Source organism: Sceloporus occidentalis, unplaced genomic scaffold (genome assembly GCF_023333645.1).
Source record: "Sceloporus occidentalis isolate IW3139 unplaced genomic scaffold, rSceOcc1.0.p SCAF_5, whole genome shotgun sequence".
Lineage (NCBI taxonomy): Eukaryota > Metazoa > Chordata > Lepidosauria > Squamata > Phrynosomatidae > Sceloporus > Sceloporus occidentalis.
The window spans coordinates 39,955,783-39,982,321 of NW_028316985.1; the positions used below are offsets into that span (position 1 = coordinate 39,955,783).

Genomic DNA, 26,539 nt, shown 5'->3' on the forward strand with positions numbered 1-26,539 from the left:
CGTCTTCTTCAGATTCCCACATCTTCTGCAGCATGTGAAAGAATCTGGTCTATGTTTGGAACACTCACACTAAATCAAGAAATAAAGTGGCATGTGAAAGAGTAAAGAAATTTATTTCAATCTGGGCAAACTTTCAGTTTTCAGAAATCTATGATGACTATGATGATGACCAATGTAACGAAGCAGAAGCAGAGAATGTAACTGATGCCGATAACTATAGATCAGAAAATGAGTCTGATTAAATTTCATGGCTATTTATTACATTTTAGTCCCTCCTCTTCCTTCCACAGACCCCTCTCCCCAATTATTTTTATGGGAATGGGTGCTTTATGTCTATTTGATGCTGTGGACAGGAAATATAAATATTTTTGTTGCTATTGTTGATTATTTCTTCTGGGTTTTTGTTTGTTTGTTTGTTTTTGCCTCCTCCACATAAACTAGCAAAACCAAAGTCCAGGAGATTATTACTCCATTGTAACAAGTAAAATTTTAAAAAATAAATAAAAGTAAATTCTGTTTATAATAATTGTTTGAATACATTGTATTTTTAAAATACCAGTTGTGATAATATTATACCAAATCAAATTGTAGATAGTCCTATTTTATGTTCCTAAAGTAACAGAGGCGGGTTATAGACCGCCCATTTGGGGCGGTCTGGACCCGCCCCTTTCCCCGGAGTATCAGGGACTTAGCGGCCAGAATGGCAGCCACTGAGGCCCCGATCTGCCGCTTTTCAGGCTGCGGGGAAGCAGCAAAACGCCACTTCCCCGCAGCCTGAAAAGGGGTGTCCCTGGGGCTTCAAGCCCCAAGGACACCCCACGGCGGCGGGGAGAAGAGAAAGGGGCCGCTTGGCCCCTTTCTCTTTTAGTCCGCTGGGCGCAGCTGTCTGAAGGCTGCGCCCAGTGGACTAAACCAGGAAGGAGCTCCGAAACGGAGCTCCTTCCTGCTCCGTGTTCAGGGCACACTAAGCGCCCTGGCGCGGAGCAAGGACGTCACGTCTACACCGCCCCGTCTAGAGGCGGTGCGGCCGTGACGTCCTCATGGCAGTGGCCGTATGGAAGGGCCGCCGCCGTTTAGTGCGTGACGAGCACGCACTAGGGTTAGGGCGGTGCGGAAGCACTGCCCTTTTGTAACCCTAGTGCGTGCTCGTCACGCACTAAAGTGCCGGTCTGTAACCGGCCAGAGTGACTTTCAATCTGTAAAAAGTGCTAATGTTGCATTTTTTCAATTTTTCTGAAAATTCCCCATTTTTTCTGGGGGGGATAAACAGTTTTTTCCATGGCTTCAAAATTTCCAGAAATTTTGCATCTCTAATTGTGAGCAGTACATCAAAAATCAACAAATGCACAATTTCCTCCAAGATAAAGCAATACTCAACCAGATCACAAAAAGTCAGTCTAGACTGAGTAGAACTAGCAAGGATCTAGAGAAATTGTAAATAGAACAAACTGCTTAGAATTTCTATAGATTCCTGGGAATTAATGATGAATAATATAGAAGTCTCAATCTTAACAAATATGTAGGTGTGGTAGCTCGAATGTTAGACTACGGCTTCAGGAGACCATGGTTCAAATCCCTATTCAGCCATGGAAGTCTCCTGAGTTTCCTTTCTCTCATCTTCAAAGTAACATGCCTCCTTCCCAGACCCCTGGTCTAGAGTTCAACACAAACAGCAAGGCATATTAAGAGGTTGGCAGACCTAGCTCTCAGACACCAGGGGCAGAGCAGAGAGACATGCCCATGCAGAAGACACAGGGGCTGTATATACAGCCACTAAGGAGCGACAGGAAGCCGCCCCTTTCCTAGCCAGATTGGGGCCGCTGCAACCTTACATTGCAGCCCCAATTCAACCTTTCAAAGGAGCAAAAAGGAGCCACAAAAAGTGGCTCCTTTTTGTGCCCTCGAAAGGGCACCATAGCTACGTTGCCGTGGCTATATGGTGGTCCTTCAATGCTGTATCATATGCAGCACTGGAGGAGCACCATGATGTCACACGCTCTGTGGAGTGGTGCGCAGCATCATGGTGCCCTGGGGCAGAGTGAGGGCATGTGTCATGTGGATGCGATGCCCCAACTTTGCCCCCAGGCCGGCCTTTCAAGCCAGTCTGAACAGGGCCAGAGTTACTCCCCAACAGCCACAAGACACAGATACAAACCCAACAATACCTACCACAAGTAAACGCAGACAAGAAAGGGACGGTTTATGTCAGTCAGAGAGTATTGATAGAAAATGTGCTGAAATCAGGCAACAGCTATGGGCATCAACTAGAAAATAAAGATCCCAGCCTCAGCTCTGGAAGGTCATTGCTGCAACCCACTTTGGTGGCGTTCCCACTGGCCTAAAATGCCAATTAGGATGTGAATTAAGGAGGCATTGTTCCCATTTAAGCCCGAATCCGATCCACATTGCCCCAGAATCGTTCCCATTCAGTTTCGAATCTGATTCGGGTTTTATTGTATAATCCGGATTATATGCCTATAAACTGGTTTTAAAAAACAGTAGGTTTTAACGTGGATTATTTTTGCTCCCGGGGTCCGATTCGCGGTATCCGAATGGGAACAACAAGGGTGTCTGATGCGGGAACCTGGAGATGGGAGGAGCAGCGCTCAAGGGGTGGGCCTGGGGGTGTTACCCTCTTTGTTCTCTTTCTGCATCGCCAGTGCCATTTTCTTCCATTCACATAGCCTTACCCCGGTGGATTGCAACCTCCCCTCTGCTCCACATTCATAGACCGGTGTGAGGAGAGCCATTGAACACCATTTTTAACTATTTTTTTCTTTTTTTGCCTCTGCCTGAACCCCTGAGCAGATGGGCTTTGCAGTACATGCCTGCTTGATCGCCCCCCAGACAGCCCAGGGAGCAATGGGGCAGGCAAAGGGATTTGGGGTAATGGAGGCTCCTTCTCTCTTTCCCAGAGGAACTATGGGAAGACACATGAGAGCCTGGACACCCAGGGATCTGAGGGGGGGGGGATCGAGCCTTCTCTTCTCTCTTCCCCAAAGAGTCTCTCCCCACTGAAGCCCGCTGGCTTTCCCCCTTGATCCAATTTGCCAAGCCTTGGCTTTGGATGCAGAGTCTCTCTCCACTGAAACAGTAGGTTTTATATTTGTGTTTGTGTTTGTGTTTGTGTGTGTGTGTGTGTATTCCAACCCTGGGCTTTGTATGCAGAGTCTCTCTCCACTGAAACAGTAGGTTTTAGATGTGTGTGTGTGTGTGTGTGTGTGTGTGTGTACACACACACACACACACATACAGTGGGCCCTTGGTATACGTGGGGGATCCGTTCCGGACACCCCCCCCCCCCGCATATGCCAAAATCCACGTATGCTCAAGTCTCATTTGTCCCTCTCCTCCCCTTCTCTTTCCCTCCCTCCCTCCCTCCCTCCTCCCCCTTCCTGCTTACCTGCTCCATCACCACGCCACCGCCTCCCGCATCCTTGCCACTGCCATGGTTTAAGGGCCGGGGGCAGCTTGGAGGCCCAGAGGCCTCCACGCTGCCCCCGGCCCTTCTTCCGTGGCGGCAGGGAGGAGGATGGGGCCAAGGCTTGTCCTCCTCGTCGCCGCCGTCGCAGTTCAAGGGCCGGGAGCAGCTTGGAGGCCCAGAGGCCTCCAGGCTGCCCCTGGCCCTTCTTCCGCAGTGGCGGGGAGGAGGATGGGGCCAAGGCTCGTCCTCCTCGCCACCACTGCGGTTCAAGGGCCAGGGGCAGCTTGGAGGGCCTAGCTTCGTCGTCCTCCTCCGCTGCCGCAGCTCAAGGGCCAGGGGCAGCTTGGAGGCCCTTGTACGGCTGCGGTGGCAAGGAGGACGAGGCCAAGCTTCGTCCTCCTCGCCGCCGCCACCGCGAAAGAGCTGGGTGCAGCCTGGAGGCCTCTTGGCCTCCATGAGCAGCACCCAGCCCTTGAACTGCAGCAGCGGAGGAGGAGGCAGCGGCCCGGCGACAGAGCAGGTAAGCAGGGAGGGGAAGGGGGAGGGAAGGAGGGTAGGTAGATAGGTAGGAGGGAGGGAAAGAGGGGGGGAGGAGAGGGACCTTTTGTCCCCAATGGCAGTGCGCGTGCACGTGTGCTGCCGTTGGGGACAATTTCCCCAGAATTGCCATGTGCATATGCTCAAATCCGCGCATAGCAAATCTGCGTATAAGGAGGGCCGACTCTGTATGTCTGTGTGTGTGTGTAGTAAATTATAAAGTAACAACTTTTTAATTTATGAAAAAAACTCATCTGTAGTTCAAAACCCACTGTAGAAATAATACAGTTTGAGACCACTTAACCTGCCCTGGCCCAGTACTAAGGAATTATGGGAACTGTTGTGTTTGTGAGACATTTATCCTCTTCTGCCAGAGAGTGCTGGTGCCATAATAAACTACCATTCCCAGGATTCCCTAGCACTGAGTTATGGCAGTTAATATGGGGAGATACAGAAGAGCAAGGGGTTTAGGACGAATAGAGGCTCCTTCTAGTCTGGGGAGACACAACAGAAGAATCTTGGATGCAGCCAATTTTCATTGGCTGCCCCCCCCCAAAAAAAAAACCAAGACTTGTCATGTCTGCAGCCTACGCGCTTGATTGACAGTTTGCAGACACAAATGGGAATGGGGAGCAAATTAATCCGCTTTAAAATAAAGCTATTTAAAATAAATGGGAACGAAAACAGGGTCAAAATTAATCAAGGTAATTTGCCCCTTTTCATAATGGAAACGATGGAAAAAATTCGAATTATTCCCGGAACATAATCCGAATCAGAATCGCACCAATATAATCCGTTTTATCTGCCAAATGGGAACACCCCCTTAGTTCTTGAATCTCAGCTCTTGTGATTCCAAAACTTTTGAACCTTGTTTCGTAGACTGACCTTGGTGCCAATATACCTTTGGATTTGACACCTCGATTGATTGTCTTTCCCAGCTGACCTGGGCTGGCTTTGGAACTGAGAACTCTAAATGCTGGACTGGAAGCTCTGGTAAAGCAGCTTTAAGATCCTAGTGGATTCCTTGCCTTGGCTAACTGCTGAGACGGCACAGAGGAAGGCAATTGCAAACCCTCTTTGAACAAATCTTGCTAAGAAAATGTCATGATAGGGTCATCTTAAGAGTTGGCAGGATTCAGAAACTACTTGAAGAAACAAAACAACAACATGAGTCCTATGCATCAAGGAAATATGTTTTATTTTTTAGCAGCTTAGTGTTCTGTTTCACACACTTTTAGTTTATCACTAAATTGCTTATAAATAAATTGCTTGTTGGTAATCAAATATATTGTCTCATGGAGGAGAAAGAAGGAATAAGAAAATTATTTCAGGCTAGAATAATGCATGAAGAGAGAAGATGTAGTAACACAAGCAAATGAGACGTCACCATAATGCAAACTAGCAATTAGTAAGTATAGTCATGCAACAGTTACGAAATCAACAAGTATTAGTATTTTTCAGTAGCTTTGCTTTTTAGTGGGAGTTCCATTTCCTCACTCTAGCTTAGCTGTAATGCAACAAGCTTTAGATACAGATCATCTTAGCTTCAGTCTCCAGCATCTTCAGTTCAGTCCTGTGATCATGGACAGCTGCTGCCATTCAGAGTAGATGATACTGGGTTAGATGGACCAATAATCTTAAAATCCACTTCCTATGTAGCTAATTATGTAATTACCAGGGTTACCAAACCCCTGGGGTTTTTCACTCTAGCATAAGATTGTATGAGACCTGTTCATGGCCTCAACAAGATCCCTGCAAGCTTATCTCCCCATCACTCTACACCCCAAATCTTTTTCCTCCCAACTAGGCTCTAACACACAAAGCAAGAAAAATTCCAATGGGAAGTGAACTATGAGATGGAGGATGGCTGGATTTCCCCAAGATGTGCTTCCTTTTAAAAAACTGAACTATATTTTCTACAATACCAATGGGAAAATTTGGATTTAAGCACTAGGAATCACGAATAGGTTGGTCTTAAAAAAATCAGTATCCAATCAATTTGACATTTAATGAAGAAAAAGGAAACTCTCAAAAGAGGCAAGGGTTATTTCTGTGCTGGGAGATTTGCAACAATTCCAAGTTTATGAATCATCAGGGTGGGAAGAAGCTGTCACTGATGGCATCTTGCATAGCAGAAGGAAAAAATCAGTGAAGTGTTGCCTTTGAGATTCATTTAGAGCTCTCCACTCCTAGGTATCTTGTCCTTATTCCTTTACCTGCTATTTTGGACCCCATGCCCCAGTCAGTGGGCCAAACTAGAGGAGATATCACTTCATTTATCCTTCTAGCTCTAGAATATTTTGGACCAGTGGAGGTAGGGATGGTTGTGGAGGCCAGCGTACACAAAACTACCGTATACGTGTGTACAAATCGACCTCATGTATAAGTCCAGGGAAGGTTTCAGGGTCAAAATCAGGGCTTTTGATATGACCTGTGGATAAGTTGAGGGTAAAACCTAGGGGACTATAACAAAGGATGTAAAGGGGAAAACACCACTTCCTTCCCACCTTCTCCTTCACTGGCCCTTTCCTGACCACCTAACACCACTTCCCTGATACTGGAGGAGAGGGTTTAACATCTGGTTGGGGAGGAAAGGAAGTGGAGTTAAAGGGGGTGTTTCTTTGATGGGAAGAGAAGGCTTTCAACTCAGACTGGGAACCTCTTTGACACACAAACACCTGCCTCAAGGCATGAAGAGTGGGGCATCAAGCGGTGCTTGTTTCAGGACCTTTCTAAGCAGTATTATTGTTTTGACCCAGGATTTTAGGCCAGAAATTTTTCAATTTATAGTCAAGTTCAGTCGGCCTTCCTTATCCACAGATTCTTTTTATCCATGGATTCAAGCATCCACGATTTAAAAATATTCAAAAAATATATAAATTCTAAAAATTCTTGATTTTGCCATTTTATACAAGGGACACCATTTTCCTTGCCATTGTATTTAATGGGACTTGAGCATCCACAGATTTTGGTATCCACGGGGTCTTCTGGAACCAAAAGCAAGCAAATACCAAGGCCCACTGTATATACAACACTGTATTTTGAAGTTAGTTTTCACTGTTTGGGGCCATTTTGAGATGAATGTGCCCTGTTGTGGGTTCAAACAGTCTTCTAGGTGTCTTGGGAAGCCTGAAAAGAGGGGTTGGGGGCACATGCAACCTGTGAGTGCCCCATCCCTGAAATGTAGCTATGGCAGGAGTTCCTTTTGGCTGCTTCCTGCCACATAAGAACAGCATGAAATTATCTTATCTGATGTGAAGAGTATTGGTCCGTCTAATCCACTGGGCTTTTGACTTGAGAATGAGGTTTGTTTGGTCTGCCTTTTAATATGAACCCAATACTTCCTATCCTACTGTGCTATGCAAATCAGAAAGCAATTGTCTCTGTTTCTCTGAAATTTACAAAGGGCCAAAATAAACAGGTTGTGAAAAAGGGTTTTAATAGGAGGAGGCACTGAGGCATTTTTATCTTTCTTCTTCTGTCTTTTAAATGAGTTTATACTGTTTTAAATTACTAGTGTTCTTTTGTGATGGCTAATTTAATTTTTTTGAACTTTTGTATCATCACATTTTAGTTCTGTCTTTTTCTTTGTTGCAGCCTGTTTTTGGGCCCCTTGTTGAGAGGAAGGGGAGGTAAACTTTAAACAAACAAACAACCCAGCTCTGCAGCAGTTGCCCATCCTCATTTTAACTGAAGACACCAGAGTTGAATCTGGAGAGCAGGACTGAGACTGATGTGGATGGATAAGCAGAAACAAAGTACTTCAAGTCACACCAGCATACAAATTTTTTTTATTGTGTTGGAAGGAGTTATCTAGTATCTGCTTGATAATAAATCTCCTTCCACTGACCAACCTCAGTTTAAGGTATTGAGGCCTACCAATTCCCAGTGAGCCAGAGGCCAGGAGGTGGGGGAGGCTCCTGGGCACCATCTGGCTGCACTTTTGCAGCTGGGAAGGCAGTCTCTCTTCATTTTTCCTGGCTCGATAGATGTGCATTAGTGTGCTTTTTTTCTCAGTCTCTGGAGCAGCAGAAAACAAGCTTGCTCCATCTTCAACATGACAGCCTTTCATATGTTTAAAGATGGCTGTCGCATCAACTCTCATTCAGCCTTTCGTCAGGCTAAATACATTCCTTCAGCTGTTTCTCATAGGCTTGGTTTCCAGACTTATTTTCACCTTTATCTCCTGGCTCTGGACTAGGGATGAAAAGAATAGTCAAATGCTTACATTAAAAAAAATCAAAATAAAAAATGAGAAAGGGGCTTTTCGAGTGTTCAAAAATCCTAATGAAGAGAATCCTCTTAAAGCCCCTTTCTCATTTTTGTCCCATCCTCAAATAGGCCCTTTCCCAACCCAGACTCACTTATTTCCTGTCTCCACCAATGGTGCGGTTGCCGGGGAGGAGGATGTTGGTCCAGCACAAAGGCTGGCATACTGTACTGACATCTGCATCATCATGAACCAGATAACAGAACACAGGTGGCAAGGTTACAGATTCCCTACCACCACTGCTCCAATGTTGTGTGCAGTTGGATCAGGAAGAAGTCAAGAGAGGATCATGTAAAGCTACAACCTCCTGATTCTTATCTGATTTCTCCCTCATACTCCCAATCTTGAGCAGCAGCAGGTGGGGTGGAACTAGGCAAGGATTCTTGAAAGTTATAGTCTCTCAGTCCTCGCCCCTCCATGGAACATGCAACTGCGCTAGAGGGATCCCACCTAGTTTTCAAAGATGTCTGACAGCTGAGAGAAAATTGATTAAATTGTTCACTCCATATAATTTGCCACAGCACATCCAATCTGTGGACACAAATGTTGAACTTTCTTATCAACGTGAATGTAGTGCTTGCCAAAGCAAGATGTTTTAGTGGAAAATTCTGTTCTGTTCTCAAATATCAGAAGTAGTGGCAGAGAAAAGTAGCATAGAAACTACTTTTATTTTTTAAAAAAAAATAATTGTAATTGTTTTTGAAAGGATTGCTATATTTTAATAGAAAAAAGTACAGTTATGTCTTCATTTAAGAATTAAACACTAGGCAGAACTCATCTTCCTTTAAAGGCTTGTTCCAGGTGTTGACAATGTGAAAATGACACTGTGCTCATTGGAGGGTCATGTTCTTCAGATGACAAACTTCTCAGCTGTCCTGTGCCCACCCACTCTTCTTTTAGAGCTTGACCCTAGAGATTTATAAAACCAATTAGATTCTAGACCTTTAAATATTTTTTCAGGCATACTTTGATGGCTCTAGAGATTATAGGCTTCAACCATAGACAAAACTGACCTTCTTTTTCTGATACATCGTCTCAGCCCAAGTTGCTCAGAATAATGAGAACTTGACATAGACAAAAGACAGAGTCAGTCAGTGATTTTTAAAAAGAGCATCTCATGATGGTGGCAACAGCATAAAAATCTTTCTCTATTAAGTGCTCAAACTCAAATTTCTTTATTCTAGAATTTCAAAAAAAGTACTATCTGTGCTTATACTTTCCATTCTCTTCTCCAAATCACCAGTGTTCATAGAGTTCAAATTTCAGAGTGTTTGCTTTCCATGGCAATAGGGGTACAAAAAAACACCCAAGATCTGTAAAATTAAGTATGGTGAGGATAAGCTTTGGGAAATGGTATAGTTTCCATCTTCTGCAAACTCTACTAGAGGGAAAGAGGACTTTATATTGTACTCGTCAGTAAGAAGAAAGGTTCACTCTGATATCAACAGAGATGAGAAATCATTATGATAAATTCATTATTAGTGAACCCACAGCAATGTTATTGAATACTGGGGGGAGGGAAAGAAAGATTGCAATACCAACCTTAGGAATGGAGAATAAGATAACTAGGAAACAGCAAATAAGCTTCTTATCAGACTTTGCGGTATGGAATGGTATATGGTCAGTCTCATTAGCATATCTTAATTAGGAATTACTCTATCATTTGTGGAACAAATGATAATTTAAGACACTTGGGGTTAGAAATAATTAATTTATGCTTTTAAAGGGCAAGTGTGTGTGTGCACGCACGCACGCGCATTTAAATTGCTGGTTATATAGCTATGTAGAATCATAGCTGCCTATAAAATCCTTCCTTCCTTCCTTCCTTCCTTCCTTCCTTCCTTCCTTCCTTCCTTCCTTTATCTCCTTACATAACAGCCATACAGAGAATAGTCCAACAGTTTTAAAATGCTAGTGAAGTACAGCATCCCATTTATGCACACGTCTGCTTGTGTAAAATACAGACATGTCTCAGTTAACAAACGCCCCTCACAGTAAAGCTCTTTTTAGGCCTATTTCTAACAATATCAGCATTGGAAGGATGGTGAAACATATGATGCTGAGAGCTAGAGAAACACAAAAGTTTGGTGTTGGGATTGCAGTATCATGTCTTCAGTAAACAATGCAATACAGCTTGACCTGGGAAAGAATGGGATTCAATTGTGTGTGCCTAGCTAAAACAGGCAAGGGAAACAGCAGTATACAGTGCGCCCGCTGCATATGCAGGTGCGCCATAGACAGCTTCCAGTTTATGCGGAAGCTGCACTGCAATCAATTGAATGGCACGTGCGCCCATGGCACACACACACCACTGTGAGCATGAGCCCCATTCTATTGAACGGGGCTTGAGCTTCCGCGGTATTTGCCTTACACGGGGGGTCCGGAATGGATCCCCATGTAAGGAAAGGCTCCACTGTACTGAGTTTACTGAATCCTGTATGATGCATGTATGAGCAGCAAATCAGAGGAAAAATGAGAGATCAGATAAGTCTGCTTCATCAGCTATCCTCAGCATGTTATAGAAGCATCATTTTAAGTTTGGTCATCAAACAGAAATCATAAGTTGAGGCTAGTGAAAGAAAAGGTAATTCTTGAATGCATTTTGGAAGGAGCCTTCAAGCGGTCTCTATGTCATTCAAAATGGTGTATGCTTTTTTAAATTTATGCAAGCCTTACCTGACATAGTTGTTAGTTTTGAATTAAAAGGTTGCAGAGACACATTGAATTGCTTTTCTTTTTTGTGGTATAGAAACCTATCCCTATTCTTTCCATGCTATTTCTAAATTTTTCTGCCAAAGAAGTAATGCCGAGGAAAATGTCTGTTCATATGTATATTCCCTCATTTAATTGCTTCCCTCAGTTCCACCCTTTTTAGATACGTCATCCTCATCATCGTTGTCATTACCACCCCACCGAGTCTTTGGAAATTTCTCTCGTGACTCATTCCTGCTGCCATTAATTTTTAAAGTTTCTTGGTAGTCTGGCACTCTAAACTTAGCCATGTGATAAAACACAATCTCATGAGACAGTCTGAACTACAAGCATTCATTAAATGGATTATATTTTACTGAAGGAAATATTGTTTACTCTTTGGGAATTTTTAAAAGAAGGCTTGATGATAGCTGTTGTGTCACCAGCTCCTGAAAGCTGTTTTATTTCAGTCAAATTCCCTAAATTCACTCCAGTCAAATTCAGATTTCCTTGCAACTCAGTAGATTTTAATTATCACATGTGCTTCCCCCAAAGCTCTTCATCTATCCTTGCCTCACACATCTATGTACAACCCACCCTACTCTGACTCCTCAAATGAACTCTCCAACTGTCACGTCGGATAGGCAGTTTTTTTATGCATCTTTGACCAATCAAATGAATTTATCTAATCCATGCACTGTCTATAAATATTAAAAGTGATCATATCTGTCTCTTTCTTCCTCTCTCTCTCTTTTCATAATCTGTCACCACGCAGCTATCACCACACAGCCTTGCAACGTGATAACAATACACAATATGAACAGACAGTTCTTCACGTAACATTTCTCTACACTCACAAATAGAAGTCTCTGCTATCAAGGAGTCTTTTCTTACAGCCAATCACCTCCAACCAAACTTGTGTTTTGTTTCACTGTTTGCATTTAGATTTCATTGGTAGAGTTGTTATATTATTATTATTAGATTGATTTCATGATTGGTTTCACAGTCTACCAGGTATTACTGACCGGAGTTCTTGACTATCTGTGACTGGGTTCTAACCAAGAATCTAGGAATCAGGGAGGTATCAAGCCCATCCATTAACACTATCTTTCCTTTGTGGTGGGATTATTTGCACTTGATGTCCAGGAACTACAACATCTTACATGGCCCTTGTTGACCTCGGTAACAACTGAACTGGTATGGGATTTGTTTTTGGCAAGAACCAATCTAGTATGGGTTTTGTTTTTAGTTTCTGCCTGATGGTATGCAAATAGTAGACTGTTACAGGGGGCTTTCCCAGTTCAGACAGGCTTTTGCTGCAGGGCCAAACTAAGGTGCCAAAACCCATTAAATACAGTGCAGAAACCAAAAACAAATCCCATACTGGATTGTTCATTGCCCAACTCATCAAGGATCATGTCAAATGTCATCCAATTAAAAATGGGTGACAGGACTCAGTATTTTTTTCTTGGCAACTGGAGCAAGGTAATATGAAGCTGCTGAAAGGCTGAAAAAATGAATGGCAGTAGAAAATACATTTAAAATGGAATGATATTATAAAGCAAAACTATCATTCTGAGGTCACCAAAAGTATACAGCCAGGTTTTGCAGGGAAGGGGTGCAGGATACCCACAAAAGTGGGGAAAAGGCAAATATAGGCTATAATTTTTTATCAGAGAGAACATTTTCTAGGCATTTTAGGTTGCCCAGCATAATTCTATGATTAACTTCTGAGTTCACTATGGGAACGTACTGGAGAAACAAGAAATGCCTAGTGATGACATACTTTTTAAAGTTACATCTAACTTTGTGGCAGCAAATATAGTAAGCTGCAAAGAATCAAATCTGTGAATATTTTTAACTGAAGTCTTGAAGGAAAAAAATGAGAAACATTGGATCTCCAGAAAAAATCATTATACAATATAACCCAGAAAGCTCTATCACATGTAGTGGCTATATGAGTGGCATTATACAAGGGCATCTTCTTTACAGCTTCACTGGCTAACCTAACCCCAAACTGGGGCCATATTAAAAAAATATGGTGTGCTGTTTTTAAAAAAAGTTTTACAAGGGTCAGGAAAAGCCTGAACTGATGAGAAACTTTGCATTTTGGTACATGGGAAAATTTTGAGCAAAGTATTTTTGTGTTTCATTGTTTTCAGTATCAGTGGGGTGGGGGTGTCCAGAACCTGTAAAAATTACTTTTTTAGGTTTTAACTCCCAATGGCCATACTGACTGACAGATCCTAGGAACAGCAGTCCAAAAAGTTACCTTTTCAAGTCCTGTCTTTGCGCTAGTAGGTTACTCTGGATGACATGGGGCCAATTGGTATTTCATACCACGTGGCCAGAGTTAACTAACCTTGTTCTTTTTTCTCCTGCACAATGGCTGATGGAGGCGGAATCAGGTATAAACTCTTACAGATCTCTAGTCTCTCTGAGCTTCAGCTCTTAATCTGTCAAACTGCAATAGTGATATCTCAGCTTCCCAGTGATGAAGATAAATCCAATTGATGTGAAGATGTGAGGATAAAACCAACCCACTGAGATAACTTCAGAAGCAGCAGATAACAGAGTGGAGATTTCAGAAGAAATAAAGAGGGGGGCTTCCCTCACCAACCTATTTGTCTGGCAGTGGGCTACTCACCAGGGTCACTGAGGGGCAGAAGAAGCCAGTGTCACTGTCAGAAGGTCATGAAAGGGCACTTTGTTGCTCCTTTTGACCATTGCATCTTGCATACAATTTTAATCCCTGCTGCTGTTTTACAAGCTTTTAAAATAAAATTGCAGAAATGCAGTTTACAGTTCAGTAAAAAAAAAAAAAATCCACTTTCCTAACCTTAGAAAAAAGTTCTAGGTACTGTAGATATACCAAAGGTTTCCATTGGCAACTAGTGTGCTGCCAGTTCAGGAGCTCCCATGAATTGGCTGTCTGTGAAACATTCATTGAGACCCTTAAGGAACACTAAAAATAACAACTTTTTGGATGCTTTGTTTCCTTCAGTAGCAAATGGGTCACGAAGAAGTAATGAATGTTTCAAAATGCTGTTTTCCATTAGAGATTTTCAAATGCTGTTTTTCTTTAGGACTGTCACCACTCTGTAAATATCCTACATGTATGACTACCAAAAATGCTTTTTTTTTTTTTTTTCATGACCATAAGTATGGGGCAGGGAAAAACACTGCATTCTTTAAAGGGTTTCATTTTGGGATGCTTTTATTTGTCACCTGTGGGTACTTGAGTTGTAGCACTTCAACCATCAGTCTGGATGGTTGGATACAGCGTGTACCCAAAGCTGCCATTGGCTTCAAGGCTTGCTCATCATGTTTATGAAAAGGAGGCCTGTAATCCAGCCCACAGCTATTCACATTCCAACAACTCCCATTGGAATGAGTGGGATTTAAGGGCATGTAATTGTCAGCTGAATGGACTACAGAGTAGCTTATTTAGATAGTCTAATCATAGGTGCAAGCTTTTATAGTCAACAGTAGAATGTGCTGAAGGGTTTGTGTGAAAGAATAAAAGTGATGACAGTAGGAGATAGCAGTGGGGTGTATGCATAGAAAATAATGTTACTGGTTAGGGGCTAGGTGAGTCATTATATTTCTTTCACCAGAGGATGGAGCAGCATTCAAAGAATGCTTCATAACATTCACCCTATTTTTTCCTAGAATGAGAGGAGGCAGGAGGTTGCTGCTATTTTTAACCCCTTCCCCCCTTCAAGCAGGAGGCAAATGCAGAAGGAGCCACTTTCCCTAGAAAGGATAAAGAAGTCAGAAAGAATAGGGTAGTGGGTCTTTGTATGAGGGCTAGCACTCTTTGAAATCCTCAGTCATGGTCCTATAGCATGTCTCAACACCTCACGAAACTAAGCTGGTCTGTACCTGTGATGGGATTTTTCCATCTGTGGAATTCCCTGCCTAGGGATATTGAGCTGGCTCCATATCTTTTGTGTCTCTGGTGGGTAGCTAATATACTGTTGTTCCTCATCACTTTTGGTCCTTGGACTGTTTCAACTGTTTGGTTTTAAATTATTGTTAAGGAGTATTTTTTTTTTTTTGTCTGTAACAGATTTTATATATTGTTTTAAATGCTTTTGGCCCTGGGCATCAACTCAGGGACCTGGTGGGCTGTCTAAAATAAAATATGATAAAATAAATTTATATCCTATTTACCCACAAGGACCTGGTTCTCCCTCACTCTTACCCTCCCCACAACCCTATTTTAGTTTCCCAATAACTTGAAAGGTTTTTGTTGAAATAAATTGATCAGGTCACTATCACCCAGTAAACATTGTACCTAACTAGATTTAAACCTGCTTCTCTCTCATTGTAGCCTGTTGTTTTAACCACTACACCTCTGTGGCTCCCTATTCTAAAGGCATATTTTTCATATTCTAAAGCCTGATGACAGGAGGACAGTTAAGCTTAAGTATCTGGTCACTGGAGGTTCTATATAGACACCATCTGCATTTAGGAATTATAACCTACAAGATTTTTGGCGTGGTAAGATGTACATGCTGCCTTTTTCTTACAAAATTAGAATATCACCTTTACAGTAATAGTAAAAAAAAAGGAATTTTATGTTGATAGACATGTATGAGGGCTCCTTTGATTTCTGGAATAAAAGACACAAGATATGCTACTTAAACAAGACTCTATTATGGCAGGAGAAATAATTCTGTCCACATCAAACAAGGTATCTGACCACCAGTCAAAGTAAACTTAATTCATAATTCATTATTATGTCTAAAGGAGCACTATGGGACTCAGCCGCTCCACATTTCATCTGGTTAGATACAAGGGAATGTTAATAGCATTCACTGGATCATCTTCCTTTACTCTTGTGTGGTTCTGTGATATTTGATGTGCTTGTCTTTCATCTGAAGATGTCATGCTGCCGTGCTTGTCCACAAAATCTAGAAAGTTGCTCTGAAGACTTCTGGCGGGCTTTGGGTGCTGTGCTGGAAATACTCAAGACAGCTGCCCACTGTATTTTGCCTCCCAGAAAGCAGTAACATTGTATGTCTCAGGTGCATCTGCCACAGGTTCCTTCATTTTCACGGTCACTAGAAAAGCCTGTGTAATATTGGACATGACTACAGCTGGGAATACTGATTGCCGGTTTCTGCCATAATTGGCAGTCAAAGACAAGATCTCACTGGCTTCCATCAGCCAATTGCAATGCAAAATGTTACTGATCAGTGGGAAAACTATTGTTAATCTTTCCCTGACCTCTAGTGGCATTGTGTAAAAACAACAGAGCACAAATCCTGCTGGGTTATGCATAAGAGGAGTATGCTGACATTCAACTTGAGAAATCAGAAATATGTTAGATCTCTAATATTCCTGTCTCACCATACTATTGCTGTAGTGAATGAACCATCACAGACTAGTACAAAGATGTGTAAAGACCAAAACTCTGGTGGCATTTTAGAAGCGCTTTTCCCAACTTGGTATCCTCCAGATATATTGGACTACATCTCTTGACGTTCCCACCTACCATGGCCATTGGCTACATTAGTGAAAGTATAAGAACCGTGACACATAAGTTTTCAAATATAAAATCTAGAAGCCTCAACAGTGTTTTATATTGACAAAAATATTTTTACCCCCTATTTAGACATTGTCCCACCCTTCAACCTGTTACTCAGACTTCTGTAATGGTCAATGTGTATGTATGTGTCTTCAAGTCTAACCTGTCAGCCTATGGCAATCACATAGATTTAGGCAAGGAATATTCAAGGGTGGATTTGTCAGTTCCTTCCTTTGAAATGTTTCTTTAGTACCATCAGTCTTGCACACTTCATTCAGCATTTTTTTTTTTTTTTTGGTGATAATTTTCAGAGGGTCCCCCCAGCTGAATTTATTCTCCACCTTGCAAAGACAGCGGTCAAAACTTGTTCCTCACTGAATAGTCCCATAATCCTGCTATTTTGCCTCTGTTTCTTAATCAGTTGTGAATGTCACTAAGCTCCTTGCCAAGGCGGGAAGAAACTATAAGCTCTACTGTTGTTTTGAAAATACTGTCAGTAGCAGTGGATAAGTGGGCAGCAGTGGGGTTGCACATGGTTCCCCTGACTCAAAATCTGTTATTGTTTGATGTCTTCTAGAGGATGTTTTTGCTGCTGTGCCTCAGACAACAAAATGTCTCAGGTGAGCACCTAAGCTGAAGGCTCTAAGGCTAGGCACTAACTACTTTTGGTTACCACTGCAAACTACCACAGTGTGAAGATCCATGTATTGGAATAGGTTAGCTCTAAGGTGCCTTTCCTCAAGTATGTGACTACCAAACTGCTTATTTAACAACTGCATAATTCCTTTAACTTCATTGGATCAAATTGGGAGCAGGGGCAGGAGCAGGAAGAGGTTGCATGAAGGCTCTCCCAAAACAGGAAGGCTATTTTGGAGATAGTGGGAGGTACAGCAAAATTCACTTGCAGATTAAGCAATGAGAGTGTCTTCCTTCCTTCCTCCCTTCCTCCCTTCCTTCCTTCCTTCCTTCTTTTTTAAAGATCACTGACAACAACTTCTCTCTATACAGCATAGTTTACCCCCCCCCCCCCATGACCTGGCTGCACCTTCATTCCAGGTCATGTAATGGAGTGAGGGGAATGATTGTGATGAATGCCATCTATGGCCCAGAATGCTCTGAAATGATGCTGGATTCAGGACATTCTGGGAGAAACATAGTGGCAGCAGGACTGCTGAGAGAGGAGCTCTGCTGTTACCATCTGTAGCACCATCAGGCAGGCAGGCAGGCATGTGGATCTATTGCTAATAGCATCTTCAAAGTTCAGCATCAGAACGCTGTTTCCTGTGACTTCTGAAATGTCTGGGTTGTACTCCTTTTAACATTCCAGCATCAAAATGAATTCTGAAGACAAGCCATCATTACCTGCTACAGCTTTCTAAGTTTTTTCTTTCACAGAATATAACCTACCTTTCTGTTATTTATATTTTGACCTTCAAACAGGCATCTTTGTCATGCTGCTGTCAACAACTGCCCCTGAATCTTGTTGCTGAGATTTTGAAATACTTCAGAATATATACATGCATTTTTCAACCTTTCTTTCCACAATGAATTACCATGGAGACCCGCAGTCCGTTTTGTCAAAGTATTTAGCATTATAATTATAGCAGTTTAATTGCGTATATATAATTAACTTTAGCATCATCTGAAAATTGTGCAGTTAGATGCCAGGCCACAGATGAGACATTTCATATCCTCTTTCTGTGATGCAATTGTATTTATTCCAATGTGAAATTATGGCTTATTGTTCACTCTAATTGGCAAGCTAGATGCACCTTGGCATATATGAAAGGCTGATGCTCTACTAAGCCACATCTGGTATACTACAGAGCTGCAGTCCTTAGTTCCCAGACTGGCATGAATTATGTTTTGCCCTACAAGATGAATGTATTTTTCCACCCCCTGAAGTGACTGAGAGACCCAGAATGGCATAGTAGTTTCAGTATTAGACTAGAGGTCTGAAGACCAGTATTTGAATGCCCACTCAGCTATGGAAACCCATTAGATGACTTTGGCAAGTCATACTTTCTCAGCCTCAGAGGAAGGCAATCTTGCCAAGAAAACCTCATTTGCCTTAGGGTTGCCATAACTCAGAAATTACTTGAAGGCACACAACAACAACAAAAATGACTAAAGGTATAATATTACTCATCCAGGTTACCTCAAGAAGGGCTCAGCCTATTGTCTCTACAATTAAAATGTGGGCTTTGAAATAAATGATTTAAAAACTCAACTTATTTTATTTGCTTTTTGTCTCAGCAGTTGCAGCAAACAAGGCAGAATATATTAGTCCTTCTCCATAACCATGAGAAGCAAAAACCTACCAGACTCGTTTCTACATAGTAGTCCACAGTGATATATCTGTGGTTTGCAATATAGTTGCCTGCCCTGATCTCAAGTGGCTCAGCTGATAAATAAATGCAAATGTTGCCTTCCTGGATCAACCATCTTGTTGAATATATAGGCTGGCATCCTGTTTAATAGTTAGGAGATCATAATATAATAATAATAAAATACTTATTTATACCCCGCTCTTCAGCCAAGGCTATCAAAGTGGCTAGATTTATGATCTTGTAAATGCTGGGGTATTCATGTTTACAGTTATTATTTAAAATGATCCACAAACACTACACTTTTAGCCCAGCAGTGCCCCACTGATGGATTTCCAAGACACTGCACATCAAGGCACTGTGGAATGACATCTGCAGTGCTCTCCCAATCACAGGGTGCATTGAGACAAGCAGTTGCAGCAAGATCCCAGGAGGTCTCTTCAGCTGTTTGTTTTCCATATGCGCCATGACTACCACAGGAATCATTTTCCAGAGCCCCAATCTGGAATGCAGTACCTCAGAAACCCTTTAGATGGAGTGCTGTCAGGCTGGAAAGGGTGGTGACATTATCAAACATAACTACAACTAAGCCCTGTAGTTATGGCTAATAATGCAGGACCTCAGCTACTGGTTTGGATCCAAACAGCCAGGATTACAATATATACAGGGGGGGGGGGGGGGGAATGCTACTTATGGGCTACAGGAAGCCCCTAGGTCTAGGACCCAATTTCTAACTGCTGAAACCTGCTGGTGACTCATCCCAAAGTTCATCAACCCATAAAAAATAACTTTCAGGTAATGTTTCAAATGAAAATTGGCCAGATGAGATTAAAACAATGCAGTGATGTACTCTTTTCAACCCCACCCCCCCAAAAAAAAATTAACTCCCACCAAATGCTGCATCCCCAGCCCCTGCAAAAACCAGCTGAAACGTGACCAAATTGGCAGCCTTAATGCTTCCAATGTGCCAAAATGTGCTGGCAAAAGGGGAGCACAGGAGAGACATTGGGCGCAGTGTGCCAAAATGTGCTGTCTCAATACAAAGCTTTCCTTACCTCCTTTCCACAGTAATCCTTTCTTTTCCAACCTGAGAATCAAATGGTCCCCTGATATGCTGCATGATGCAGCACTGGCTTCTATGGCTGTATGAGATGAGGAATCAGTGCTTTTGTGTAAATAAATGTTTCTTCTGCTCATGCAAGGGGCTCTTTCTATTCAACCCTCCATCTCCAAGAGTGACAAGACCCTGGGATATTTACCACAGTTAATTGAATATCCTCCATGAATCTATGTGATACCTTCCTTTAATGTGACAAAGCAGAAAGCACCAAGTGGCATAAATGCACTGACATGGAAACCACCTGCTGTAGCAAAGTGCAAAATAATGGATCAGGCAGGTGGACATGCACTAAGATATAAGGAGCAAGGTGTTTCAGAGCAACATGCTCGATTCAAGGATTTGTGATCAATTTTAGAAGCTATTTGGCAAGTCCTTTCACACAACAATCCATTTCTGGTTTCTACACCTTGCAACATTATTTTTCAATAACCTCATTGTGGGGGTAGGCTAATTATTCTGTTATTAGATAACTAGCCAAGAGTGCATTTGCACAGTTAAGGCCTATGTGCCAGCTGCACCTATTCCTTGAGATGGCCATGATGACACATGCCTTAGTTACATTTCATTTGCAATACTGTAATGTTCTCTGTATGGTGTTGCATTCAGAAACTCAAACTGATCCAAACAGTTGTATGAAGACTGTAAACTGGGGCTGGCTACAGGGAACACAAAATTCCCTCTTCGCAACAGCTTCATTGGCTGCCAGACTGTTTCCAAGCACAGTTCAAAGTGCTGGTTATGACCTACAAAGCCCTGTGTATCTCAGGCCCAGATTGTCTGGAAGACCCTTTCTCCCTATATGGGTCGGTTTGTGTCTTGAGATCTTCTGGGGTCTCCTCTCTGAGGACTTTTCTCTGTCTCACCAACCTCACAGTACACCTGGTGGCCACAAGGGAAAAGGCTTTCTCAGTGGCTGCTCCAGGCTTTCAGACTCCCTTCCCAGAGAGGTTAGACTGGCACCCTCCTTGCCATCTTTCCACAGACAAATGAAGACCTTTAAAGAAAACACCCTCCTGCTGGCCTTTGAGAACAGATTTTTTTTTTTTTTTTTAGGAACACATACCTTGTATAATGTGATGAATTTTTATTTCCTATGTTTTTTAAATGGTTTATGTTTGTAGCTGACTTTAAAGTTTGGATCGCTTTGATAGCCGCCCATTTTTATGGTGCAAGGAGGCCACACCATCCAAATAGTGCAGCCTCTGTCAGGACTAAAAAGAACCTGCTGAAAGTGGGTTCTTTTTAGTCCATGCACCGGGTGCCATTGGTGCACCATTGGCGCACTCATGCACACTGATGATGCACGCACAGTGCAGCAACATTTGGATGCTGCACCACACCTGCATCATCATGGCAGCCCCCATGTGGATGGGGCCGCACCATGATTGTGCCAAAGGTGCATGGTAGGCCTCAGGAGCATGCGGACGCTCCACATTCCCGAGCCCTAAAATCAGCCCCAGACCACCACTTTCCAGCAGTCTGTACCGGGCCTATATTTTGACTGTTGTAATTCACCTTAAGTGCTGAACTGGCAATAGTTGGCATATAAACAAATAAATGAAACCACAGGTGACCTACTGCTATCAGCCAGAGATCTACTTTCTGCCCAGGCTAGTTTTCCATTCTAGATTATCCAACCATCACATAGTAGGTTTTATCTGGTGTTAACAACCATACTTAATAGAGAGGAAAGAAGTAACCCTGGCTAATGCTTAAAACCATAAATTCAAGCAAGACTCTTTGTGTATGATAAAGGGAACTGGATTTTATTTTTATATCCCTACTTATAAGAACACTTGTATCAAAATATTTACAATGACTGCACATGAAGTAAACATAGAGAAACAGCAAGCATAATAGCAGAACATATCCATCCAGTTACAAAAGTGTACAAGGGAAAAAAGAATGTAACAAGGAAAGAAAGAAAGAGAATACTGTTTATACTAAACATACAGCCCTGAATTTATCTCCCCTTTTGCATGAGTTGAGCAAAGCAGAAAAAGCATTTGTCTCTTACCATTCATAGATTCCATTCATTATTGTAACTGATCTAAATGGCAGGAATACATGGACTGAAAAATCCCAGTTCAGACAATACCCATGACATAATAATTCTTTCCATCTCCATACAGTCACTTCCTGCTTGGCCCTCTGTCTGTAAAATTGAGTTAACGCGGCTTCTAGTCCCATGAGAGATGTGCTATATGAACTGAAGGAATGGGGGGAAATGAAGAAAAAGCATCACAAGCTAAAGGTTCCTGCTTGGGATTGCCTAGCCAAGTATAATTCTGCCTCAGGAGCCCTGCTCTTCCAATATAGTTTCTTAAATTTTCTTAGATTTTAAGGCATTTTGGGGGGAAGATATAAAGGAGATACTACATTGTCAATGCGAGATCTGGTATTTTACACAAATACACCACAAAAATCTAAACATCCAAATGTATCCTTTGCAACAATGTGATGGTGTCTATTACCCATCAATTTTTTGTTATTTGTCTTCAAGTCAACTTAGACTTATAGCAATTCTATGAATGAGACACCTCCAAGAACCTCATTCACCAACTGCCCTGCTCAGGTCTTGCAAACTTGGGACCGTGATTTCACTGATTGAATCAATGCACTTGTAATTCAGTTTTTCCTTTTTCCTGCAACTTTCCACTTTAGCAACCATTATCCTTTTTTCCAATGAGCTATATTGTCTCATAATATGTCCAAAGTATGGACAATCTTACTTTAGTTATCTTGGCTTGTGGTGAGAGTTCAGACTTGTTCTGCTCAAGGCCTATTCATTTCTGTTTCTGGAAGAGTGTCCAAGGAACTCTTTTCCAGCGCCACCCTTCAAATTAGTTATTTTTTCCGTCTCCCATTTTTCATTGTCCAGCTTACAAACATACATAGAAATCAAAAATAGTATAGCGTGGATGATTCTGACTTTGATATCTTTCCAGCGATAGTTGGGAAAACCTTAATTTGGTGGTGAGAAGGAAGATCCCATAAGCCAAGGCTGATCTGACACAGTGATTTTAGAAATAGCCCTTTCAGTCTATGGTTTGTAAAATGCAGACATCACTGACCTAACAATTCAGATGCTACCAACATCTGTCTTTCAGTTAGTCTCAAAGGTGCTACAAGATCCCTTTGTATATTGATTTTCCAGACTAACACATCTATACCTTTGAATTCTAATAATTCAGTGTCATCATGGGGAACTCAATAAGCTCTTTTTAGTGCAGTTGTTTCAAATGGGTACAATGAGCTCTAATGAATGTCACACACCTTGATGACATTCTGCCAACCACTAAGGACTCTGTTCTTGATAGTTTAGCTCATTGCTGGACTGCCTCCCTTATCTTCCATCGTTTGCCACTTTCCCTGTTCACTTTCCCTTTTCACACCCAAAAGGCTGTTTTCCTTCTGAAGTCTTCCACAGCAGGAGGTTTGTCCCCTTTTTGTATTAAACCAAAAAACTAAAAAAGGAACTTAAGGCAGTGACAGAACTATAAAAGCTTTCATTTGTGCTTTGAATGAATGCTGGAATTTGGCCTCACTTCAGTGAGGCTGGTTTCACATTTTCATGACTTTCATTTTTCAAGAACATATAACTAAGGATCTGTGCTGTCATTTAATTTAGAGGACCTGGCACTCTCATGCCTCCTCTCACAACACTTTTCATAAATGAGTGGGAACGAATAGTAGAAAGCACACAGGCAGCAGATGTATCACAAATGCAGAAGGTTTAGGAAAGGAAAGCCAGGAGCTCTGATGTCATTTCTAGCTTTTCTGCAGTCAAGGAGGCAGAGGTTCAATGTCTTTTACGAGGGGATACTTCTGTCATGGTATAAGAAAGGAGATGGTCTCTGGTTGCTTAGAACGTTCTTCAAGCATCTTCATGGTCCCAGAGGTCTGTGATGGTGTTTTCAGCATCTTTTCTTTCTCTCTGGTGGATTCCACTCTGTGGCTGGGAGTGTTAGGTGAGCAGTGTGTGGATTCATTTCTTTTGCCAAACAGTTCTCATTAAAAAAAAGTGACTTCATATCCCTCCCACAAGCCCTCCCAATTTTCCAGTCCTCCCTCCCAATCTCACCCTGTGACCCTCATTTTTTTCTGAGTACAAGATACAGAACCCCAATGATGAAGCTGAAGCAAAAACAGATCCAAGCAAGGATAAAGGAGTAGCCATGGTGGTCTTCCTCTGCTTTGAAATACTGTGGAAATCGAGCAGTATAAATTGAGGCCGCAATCAGAATGAAGAGCCCTGCAAAGGGAGAAAGAGAAAATGGGGAAAAGTAATTAATGCTCCCTAATGCAGTCATTGTTATTTTCATTTCTATGCTGTCTTTCTCCCAGAAATAGACCCTAAGTGGCTCACAAGATCAAAACATTTTAGAAGTCATTACAATAGAAATTTTAAAACAATTTAAAACATGTAGATAAATACAGTATAAAAACAGTTGTTTTCAGAGTCCTAAGTAAAGATTGGAAACATTACTTTCTAGGGCTAACACTCTTTTAATATCACTGATCAGGGGATTCCTTTTCTCTAAAGAATAACCTTTCCAAACACTGTTCATAGGAACTACTTAGAGATGAAGGATCAGCTCTTCCTATGTTACCTATGTTCGACAGTGGAGCACACTCCCTCGGAGTGTGGTGGAGTCTCCTTCTTTGGAGGTCTTTAAGCGGAGGCTGTCAGGGATGCTTTGATTGAGAGTTCCTGCATGGTAGGAGGTTGGACTGGATGGCCCTTGTGGTCTCTTCCAACTCTACCTTATTCCTCTGAAATTATCATCCAAGGCTATTATGGGCATGCTTTTACCAAATGATGTATGACATGTGACCATACCTGAACAGCAGTGGCTTTCACTTGTGGAGTCCCCTGGCTCCTCTCCCTAGTCAAAATGTGGTACCTATTGTCTGTCTAGTGCTAAGTGAAGCCTTATAAAATATTAATTCCAAAGATTTTTTTAGCATATTTGGTATGTTTCTACTCTTTTGGCTGTGAATTATAATCCTTTTTTTTATTTATTAAGTGCTGCACATTTGCACATCCCTCAGATGTTCTTAAGTACTTGTATTTTATTTGCTGCCTTTGTTTCATCTACTGAGTTTTATGGGATGTTCTTATAATTAGGACTATTTTAATTTTGGAGGGTGGTTGAGTGCTGTGGGCTCTACAACTCCCAGAATTACTTAGATACCATGTAGTTTTTCCAGGTTCTGATTTTTATTCTGTAAGCCACCCAGAGAACTTGTTATAGAGTGGTTTATAAAATGGAAGGAAAGAACAAAGAATGAATTAATTTTCTAAAACCCTTAAACTATTTTTTAAAATACTCAAACTTTAAAATCCTAGGATTAACTCAAAACAAATTTTGGGCTAAATATCTAGAAAGAGTTTTTTTGATGTCAGATAGACTTTTCAAGGTTGGCTTCAAGAGGGATGAAAAAACAGCATACCCAACAACTGTACCACTTTAGGTAGAGTAGCCAATTTGCATCATTCAAATTTTCAAGCTGCTTCTAAAATGTTTGGTGTATCTCACTGAAGACCTGGCTAAACCTGGTGGAGCTGCCACCACCAATTACTTCAGCTGGTGAGGTGCTGCTGTACAACATGGTCAGGGTGAGGAAGCAGTGGCAAAAATACAGAGGGGGCAGAGACTCAGTACTTAGGTGAAATAATCACCCTCCTCCTCATCTTTGTGGCCACTGGTTCTCCACCTGACAAGGTACTGCCTCCATCACTTGTCATGGTGTGACTACTTGGCATGTCAGTGAAGGCTCAGCAAAAGTGGGTGAAGGGCCAAATTGCCCCCTCCTCCTTATCTTCACCACCTTTGCCACCACATCACCTATCCAGCCTAGTTGAGCCTTCACCCATATGCTAAGTGGCAACACCTTACCATCAACTTAGGAGGAATCACCCAAGGAATCACCCAACCCAGCCCCAAGATGCTCCCCCAGTTCAGTGGTGGAGGAACAACCAGTGCTTTAGCACAGCTTGGAGGGAAGGAAATGAAGCAGCAGATCTGGGCCCATGACAGAAAGAATGGCCCGATCCAGGCCTGGCCACGTACTAGGGTTGCTCGGGGGTGGAGCATCCACACACCCTGCAACCCTAGCATGTGGCGGCGGTATCATGGCGGCCTCCCATCTACACGGGGCCACTATGATGATGTCACACACATGCCATATCCAAATGGTGTGGCATGTGCATGATGTCTGCGCGCTGCCTCTGAGCTGCTTATGATGGCCTGGGCATGGCGTGGGATGGAGCTCCGAAATGGAGCTCCTTTTGGGAGCTACAGCGTTCCCACAGCAACCAAACAGCTGGGGGAACGATGCCAGGGGAAAAGGGGCCAGGCGGCCCCTTTCTCCCATGGCTCTGGCTCTCAAGGTGTCCAGGGGCATGAAGCCCTAAGGACACCGCTTTCCCACACCACAGCATTTTGCCACTTCTCCATGGTCCCAAAAAACTCTGGATTGGGGGCTCAGGACTGCCAGTGAGGCTGCCCTGCCCCCAACCCAGAGGTAAAAGAGGTGGCTGCAGACCACCCCAAAGATAGTGCTGGCAGCTCTTTGAGAGCAGATACTGCATCAGTATCATTTGGTCCCATTTTTCATCTTTGAAATG

The 26,539-nt window shown here is 42.4% G+C and overlaps 1 protein-coding gene and 1 long non-coding RNA gene across 5 annotated transcripts in view; one reads left to right on the top strand and one right to left on the bottom strand.

Moving 5' to 3' along the window:
- LOC149312019 (uncharacterized) overlaps nucleotides 1-26,539 on the top strand; it is an 87,323-nt gene that overhangs the window by 27,139 nt on the left and 33,645 nt on the right. The window lies entirely within an intron of this gene.
- Nucleotides 21,666-26,539, bottom strand: part of EMP1 (epithelial membrane protein 1) — a 44,825-nt gene continuing 39,951 nt past the window's right edge. For all 4 annotated transcript variants that reach the window (XM_089523789.1, XM_089523792.1, XM_089523793.1 and 1 more), the window contains exon 5: nucleotides 21,666-24,160. In XM_089523789.1, the coding sequence (XP_089379915.1) occupies nucleotides 24,000-24,160 (161 nt within the window). In that variant the 3' untranslated portion in view covers nucleotides 21,666-23,999. The remainder of the gene's footprint in view (nucleotides 24,161-26,539) is intronic.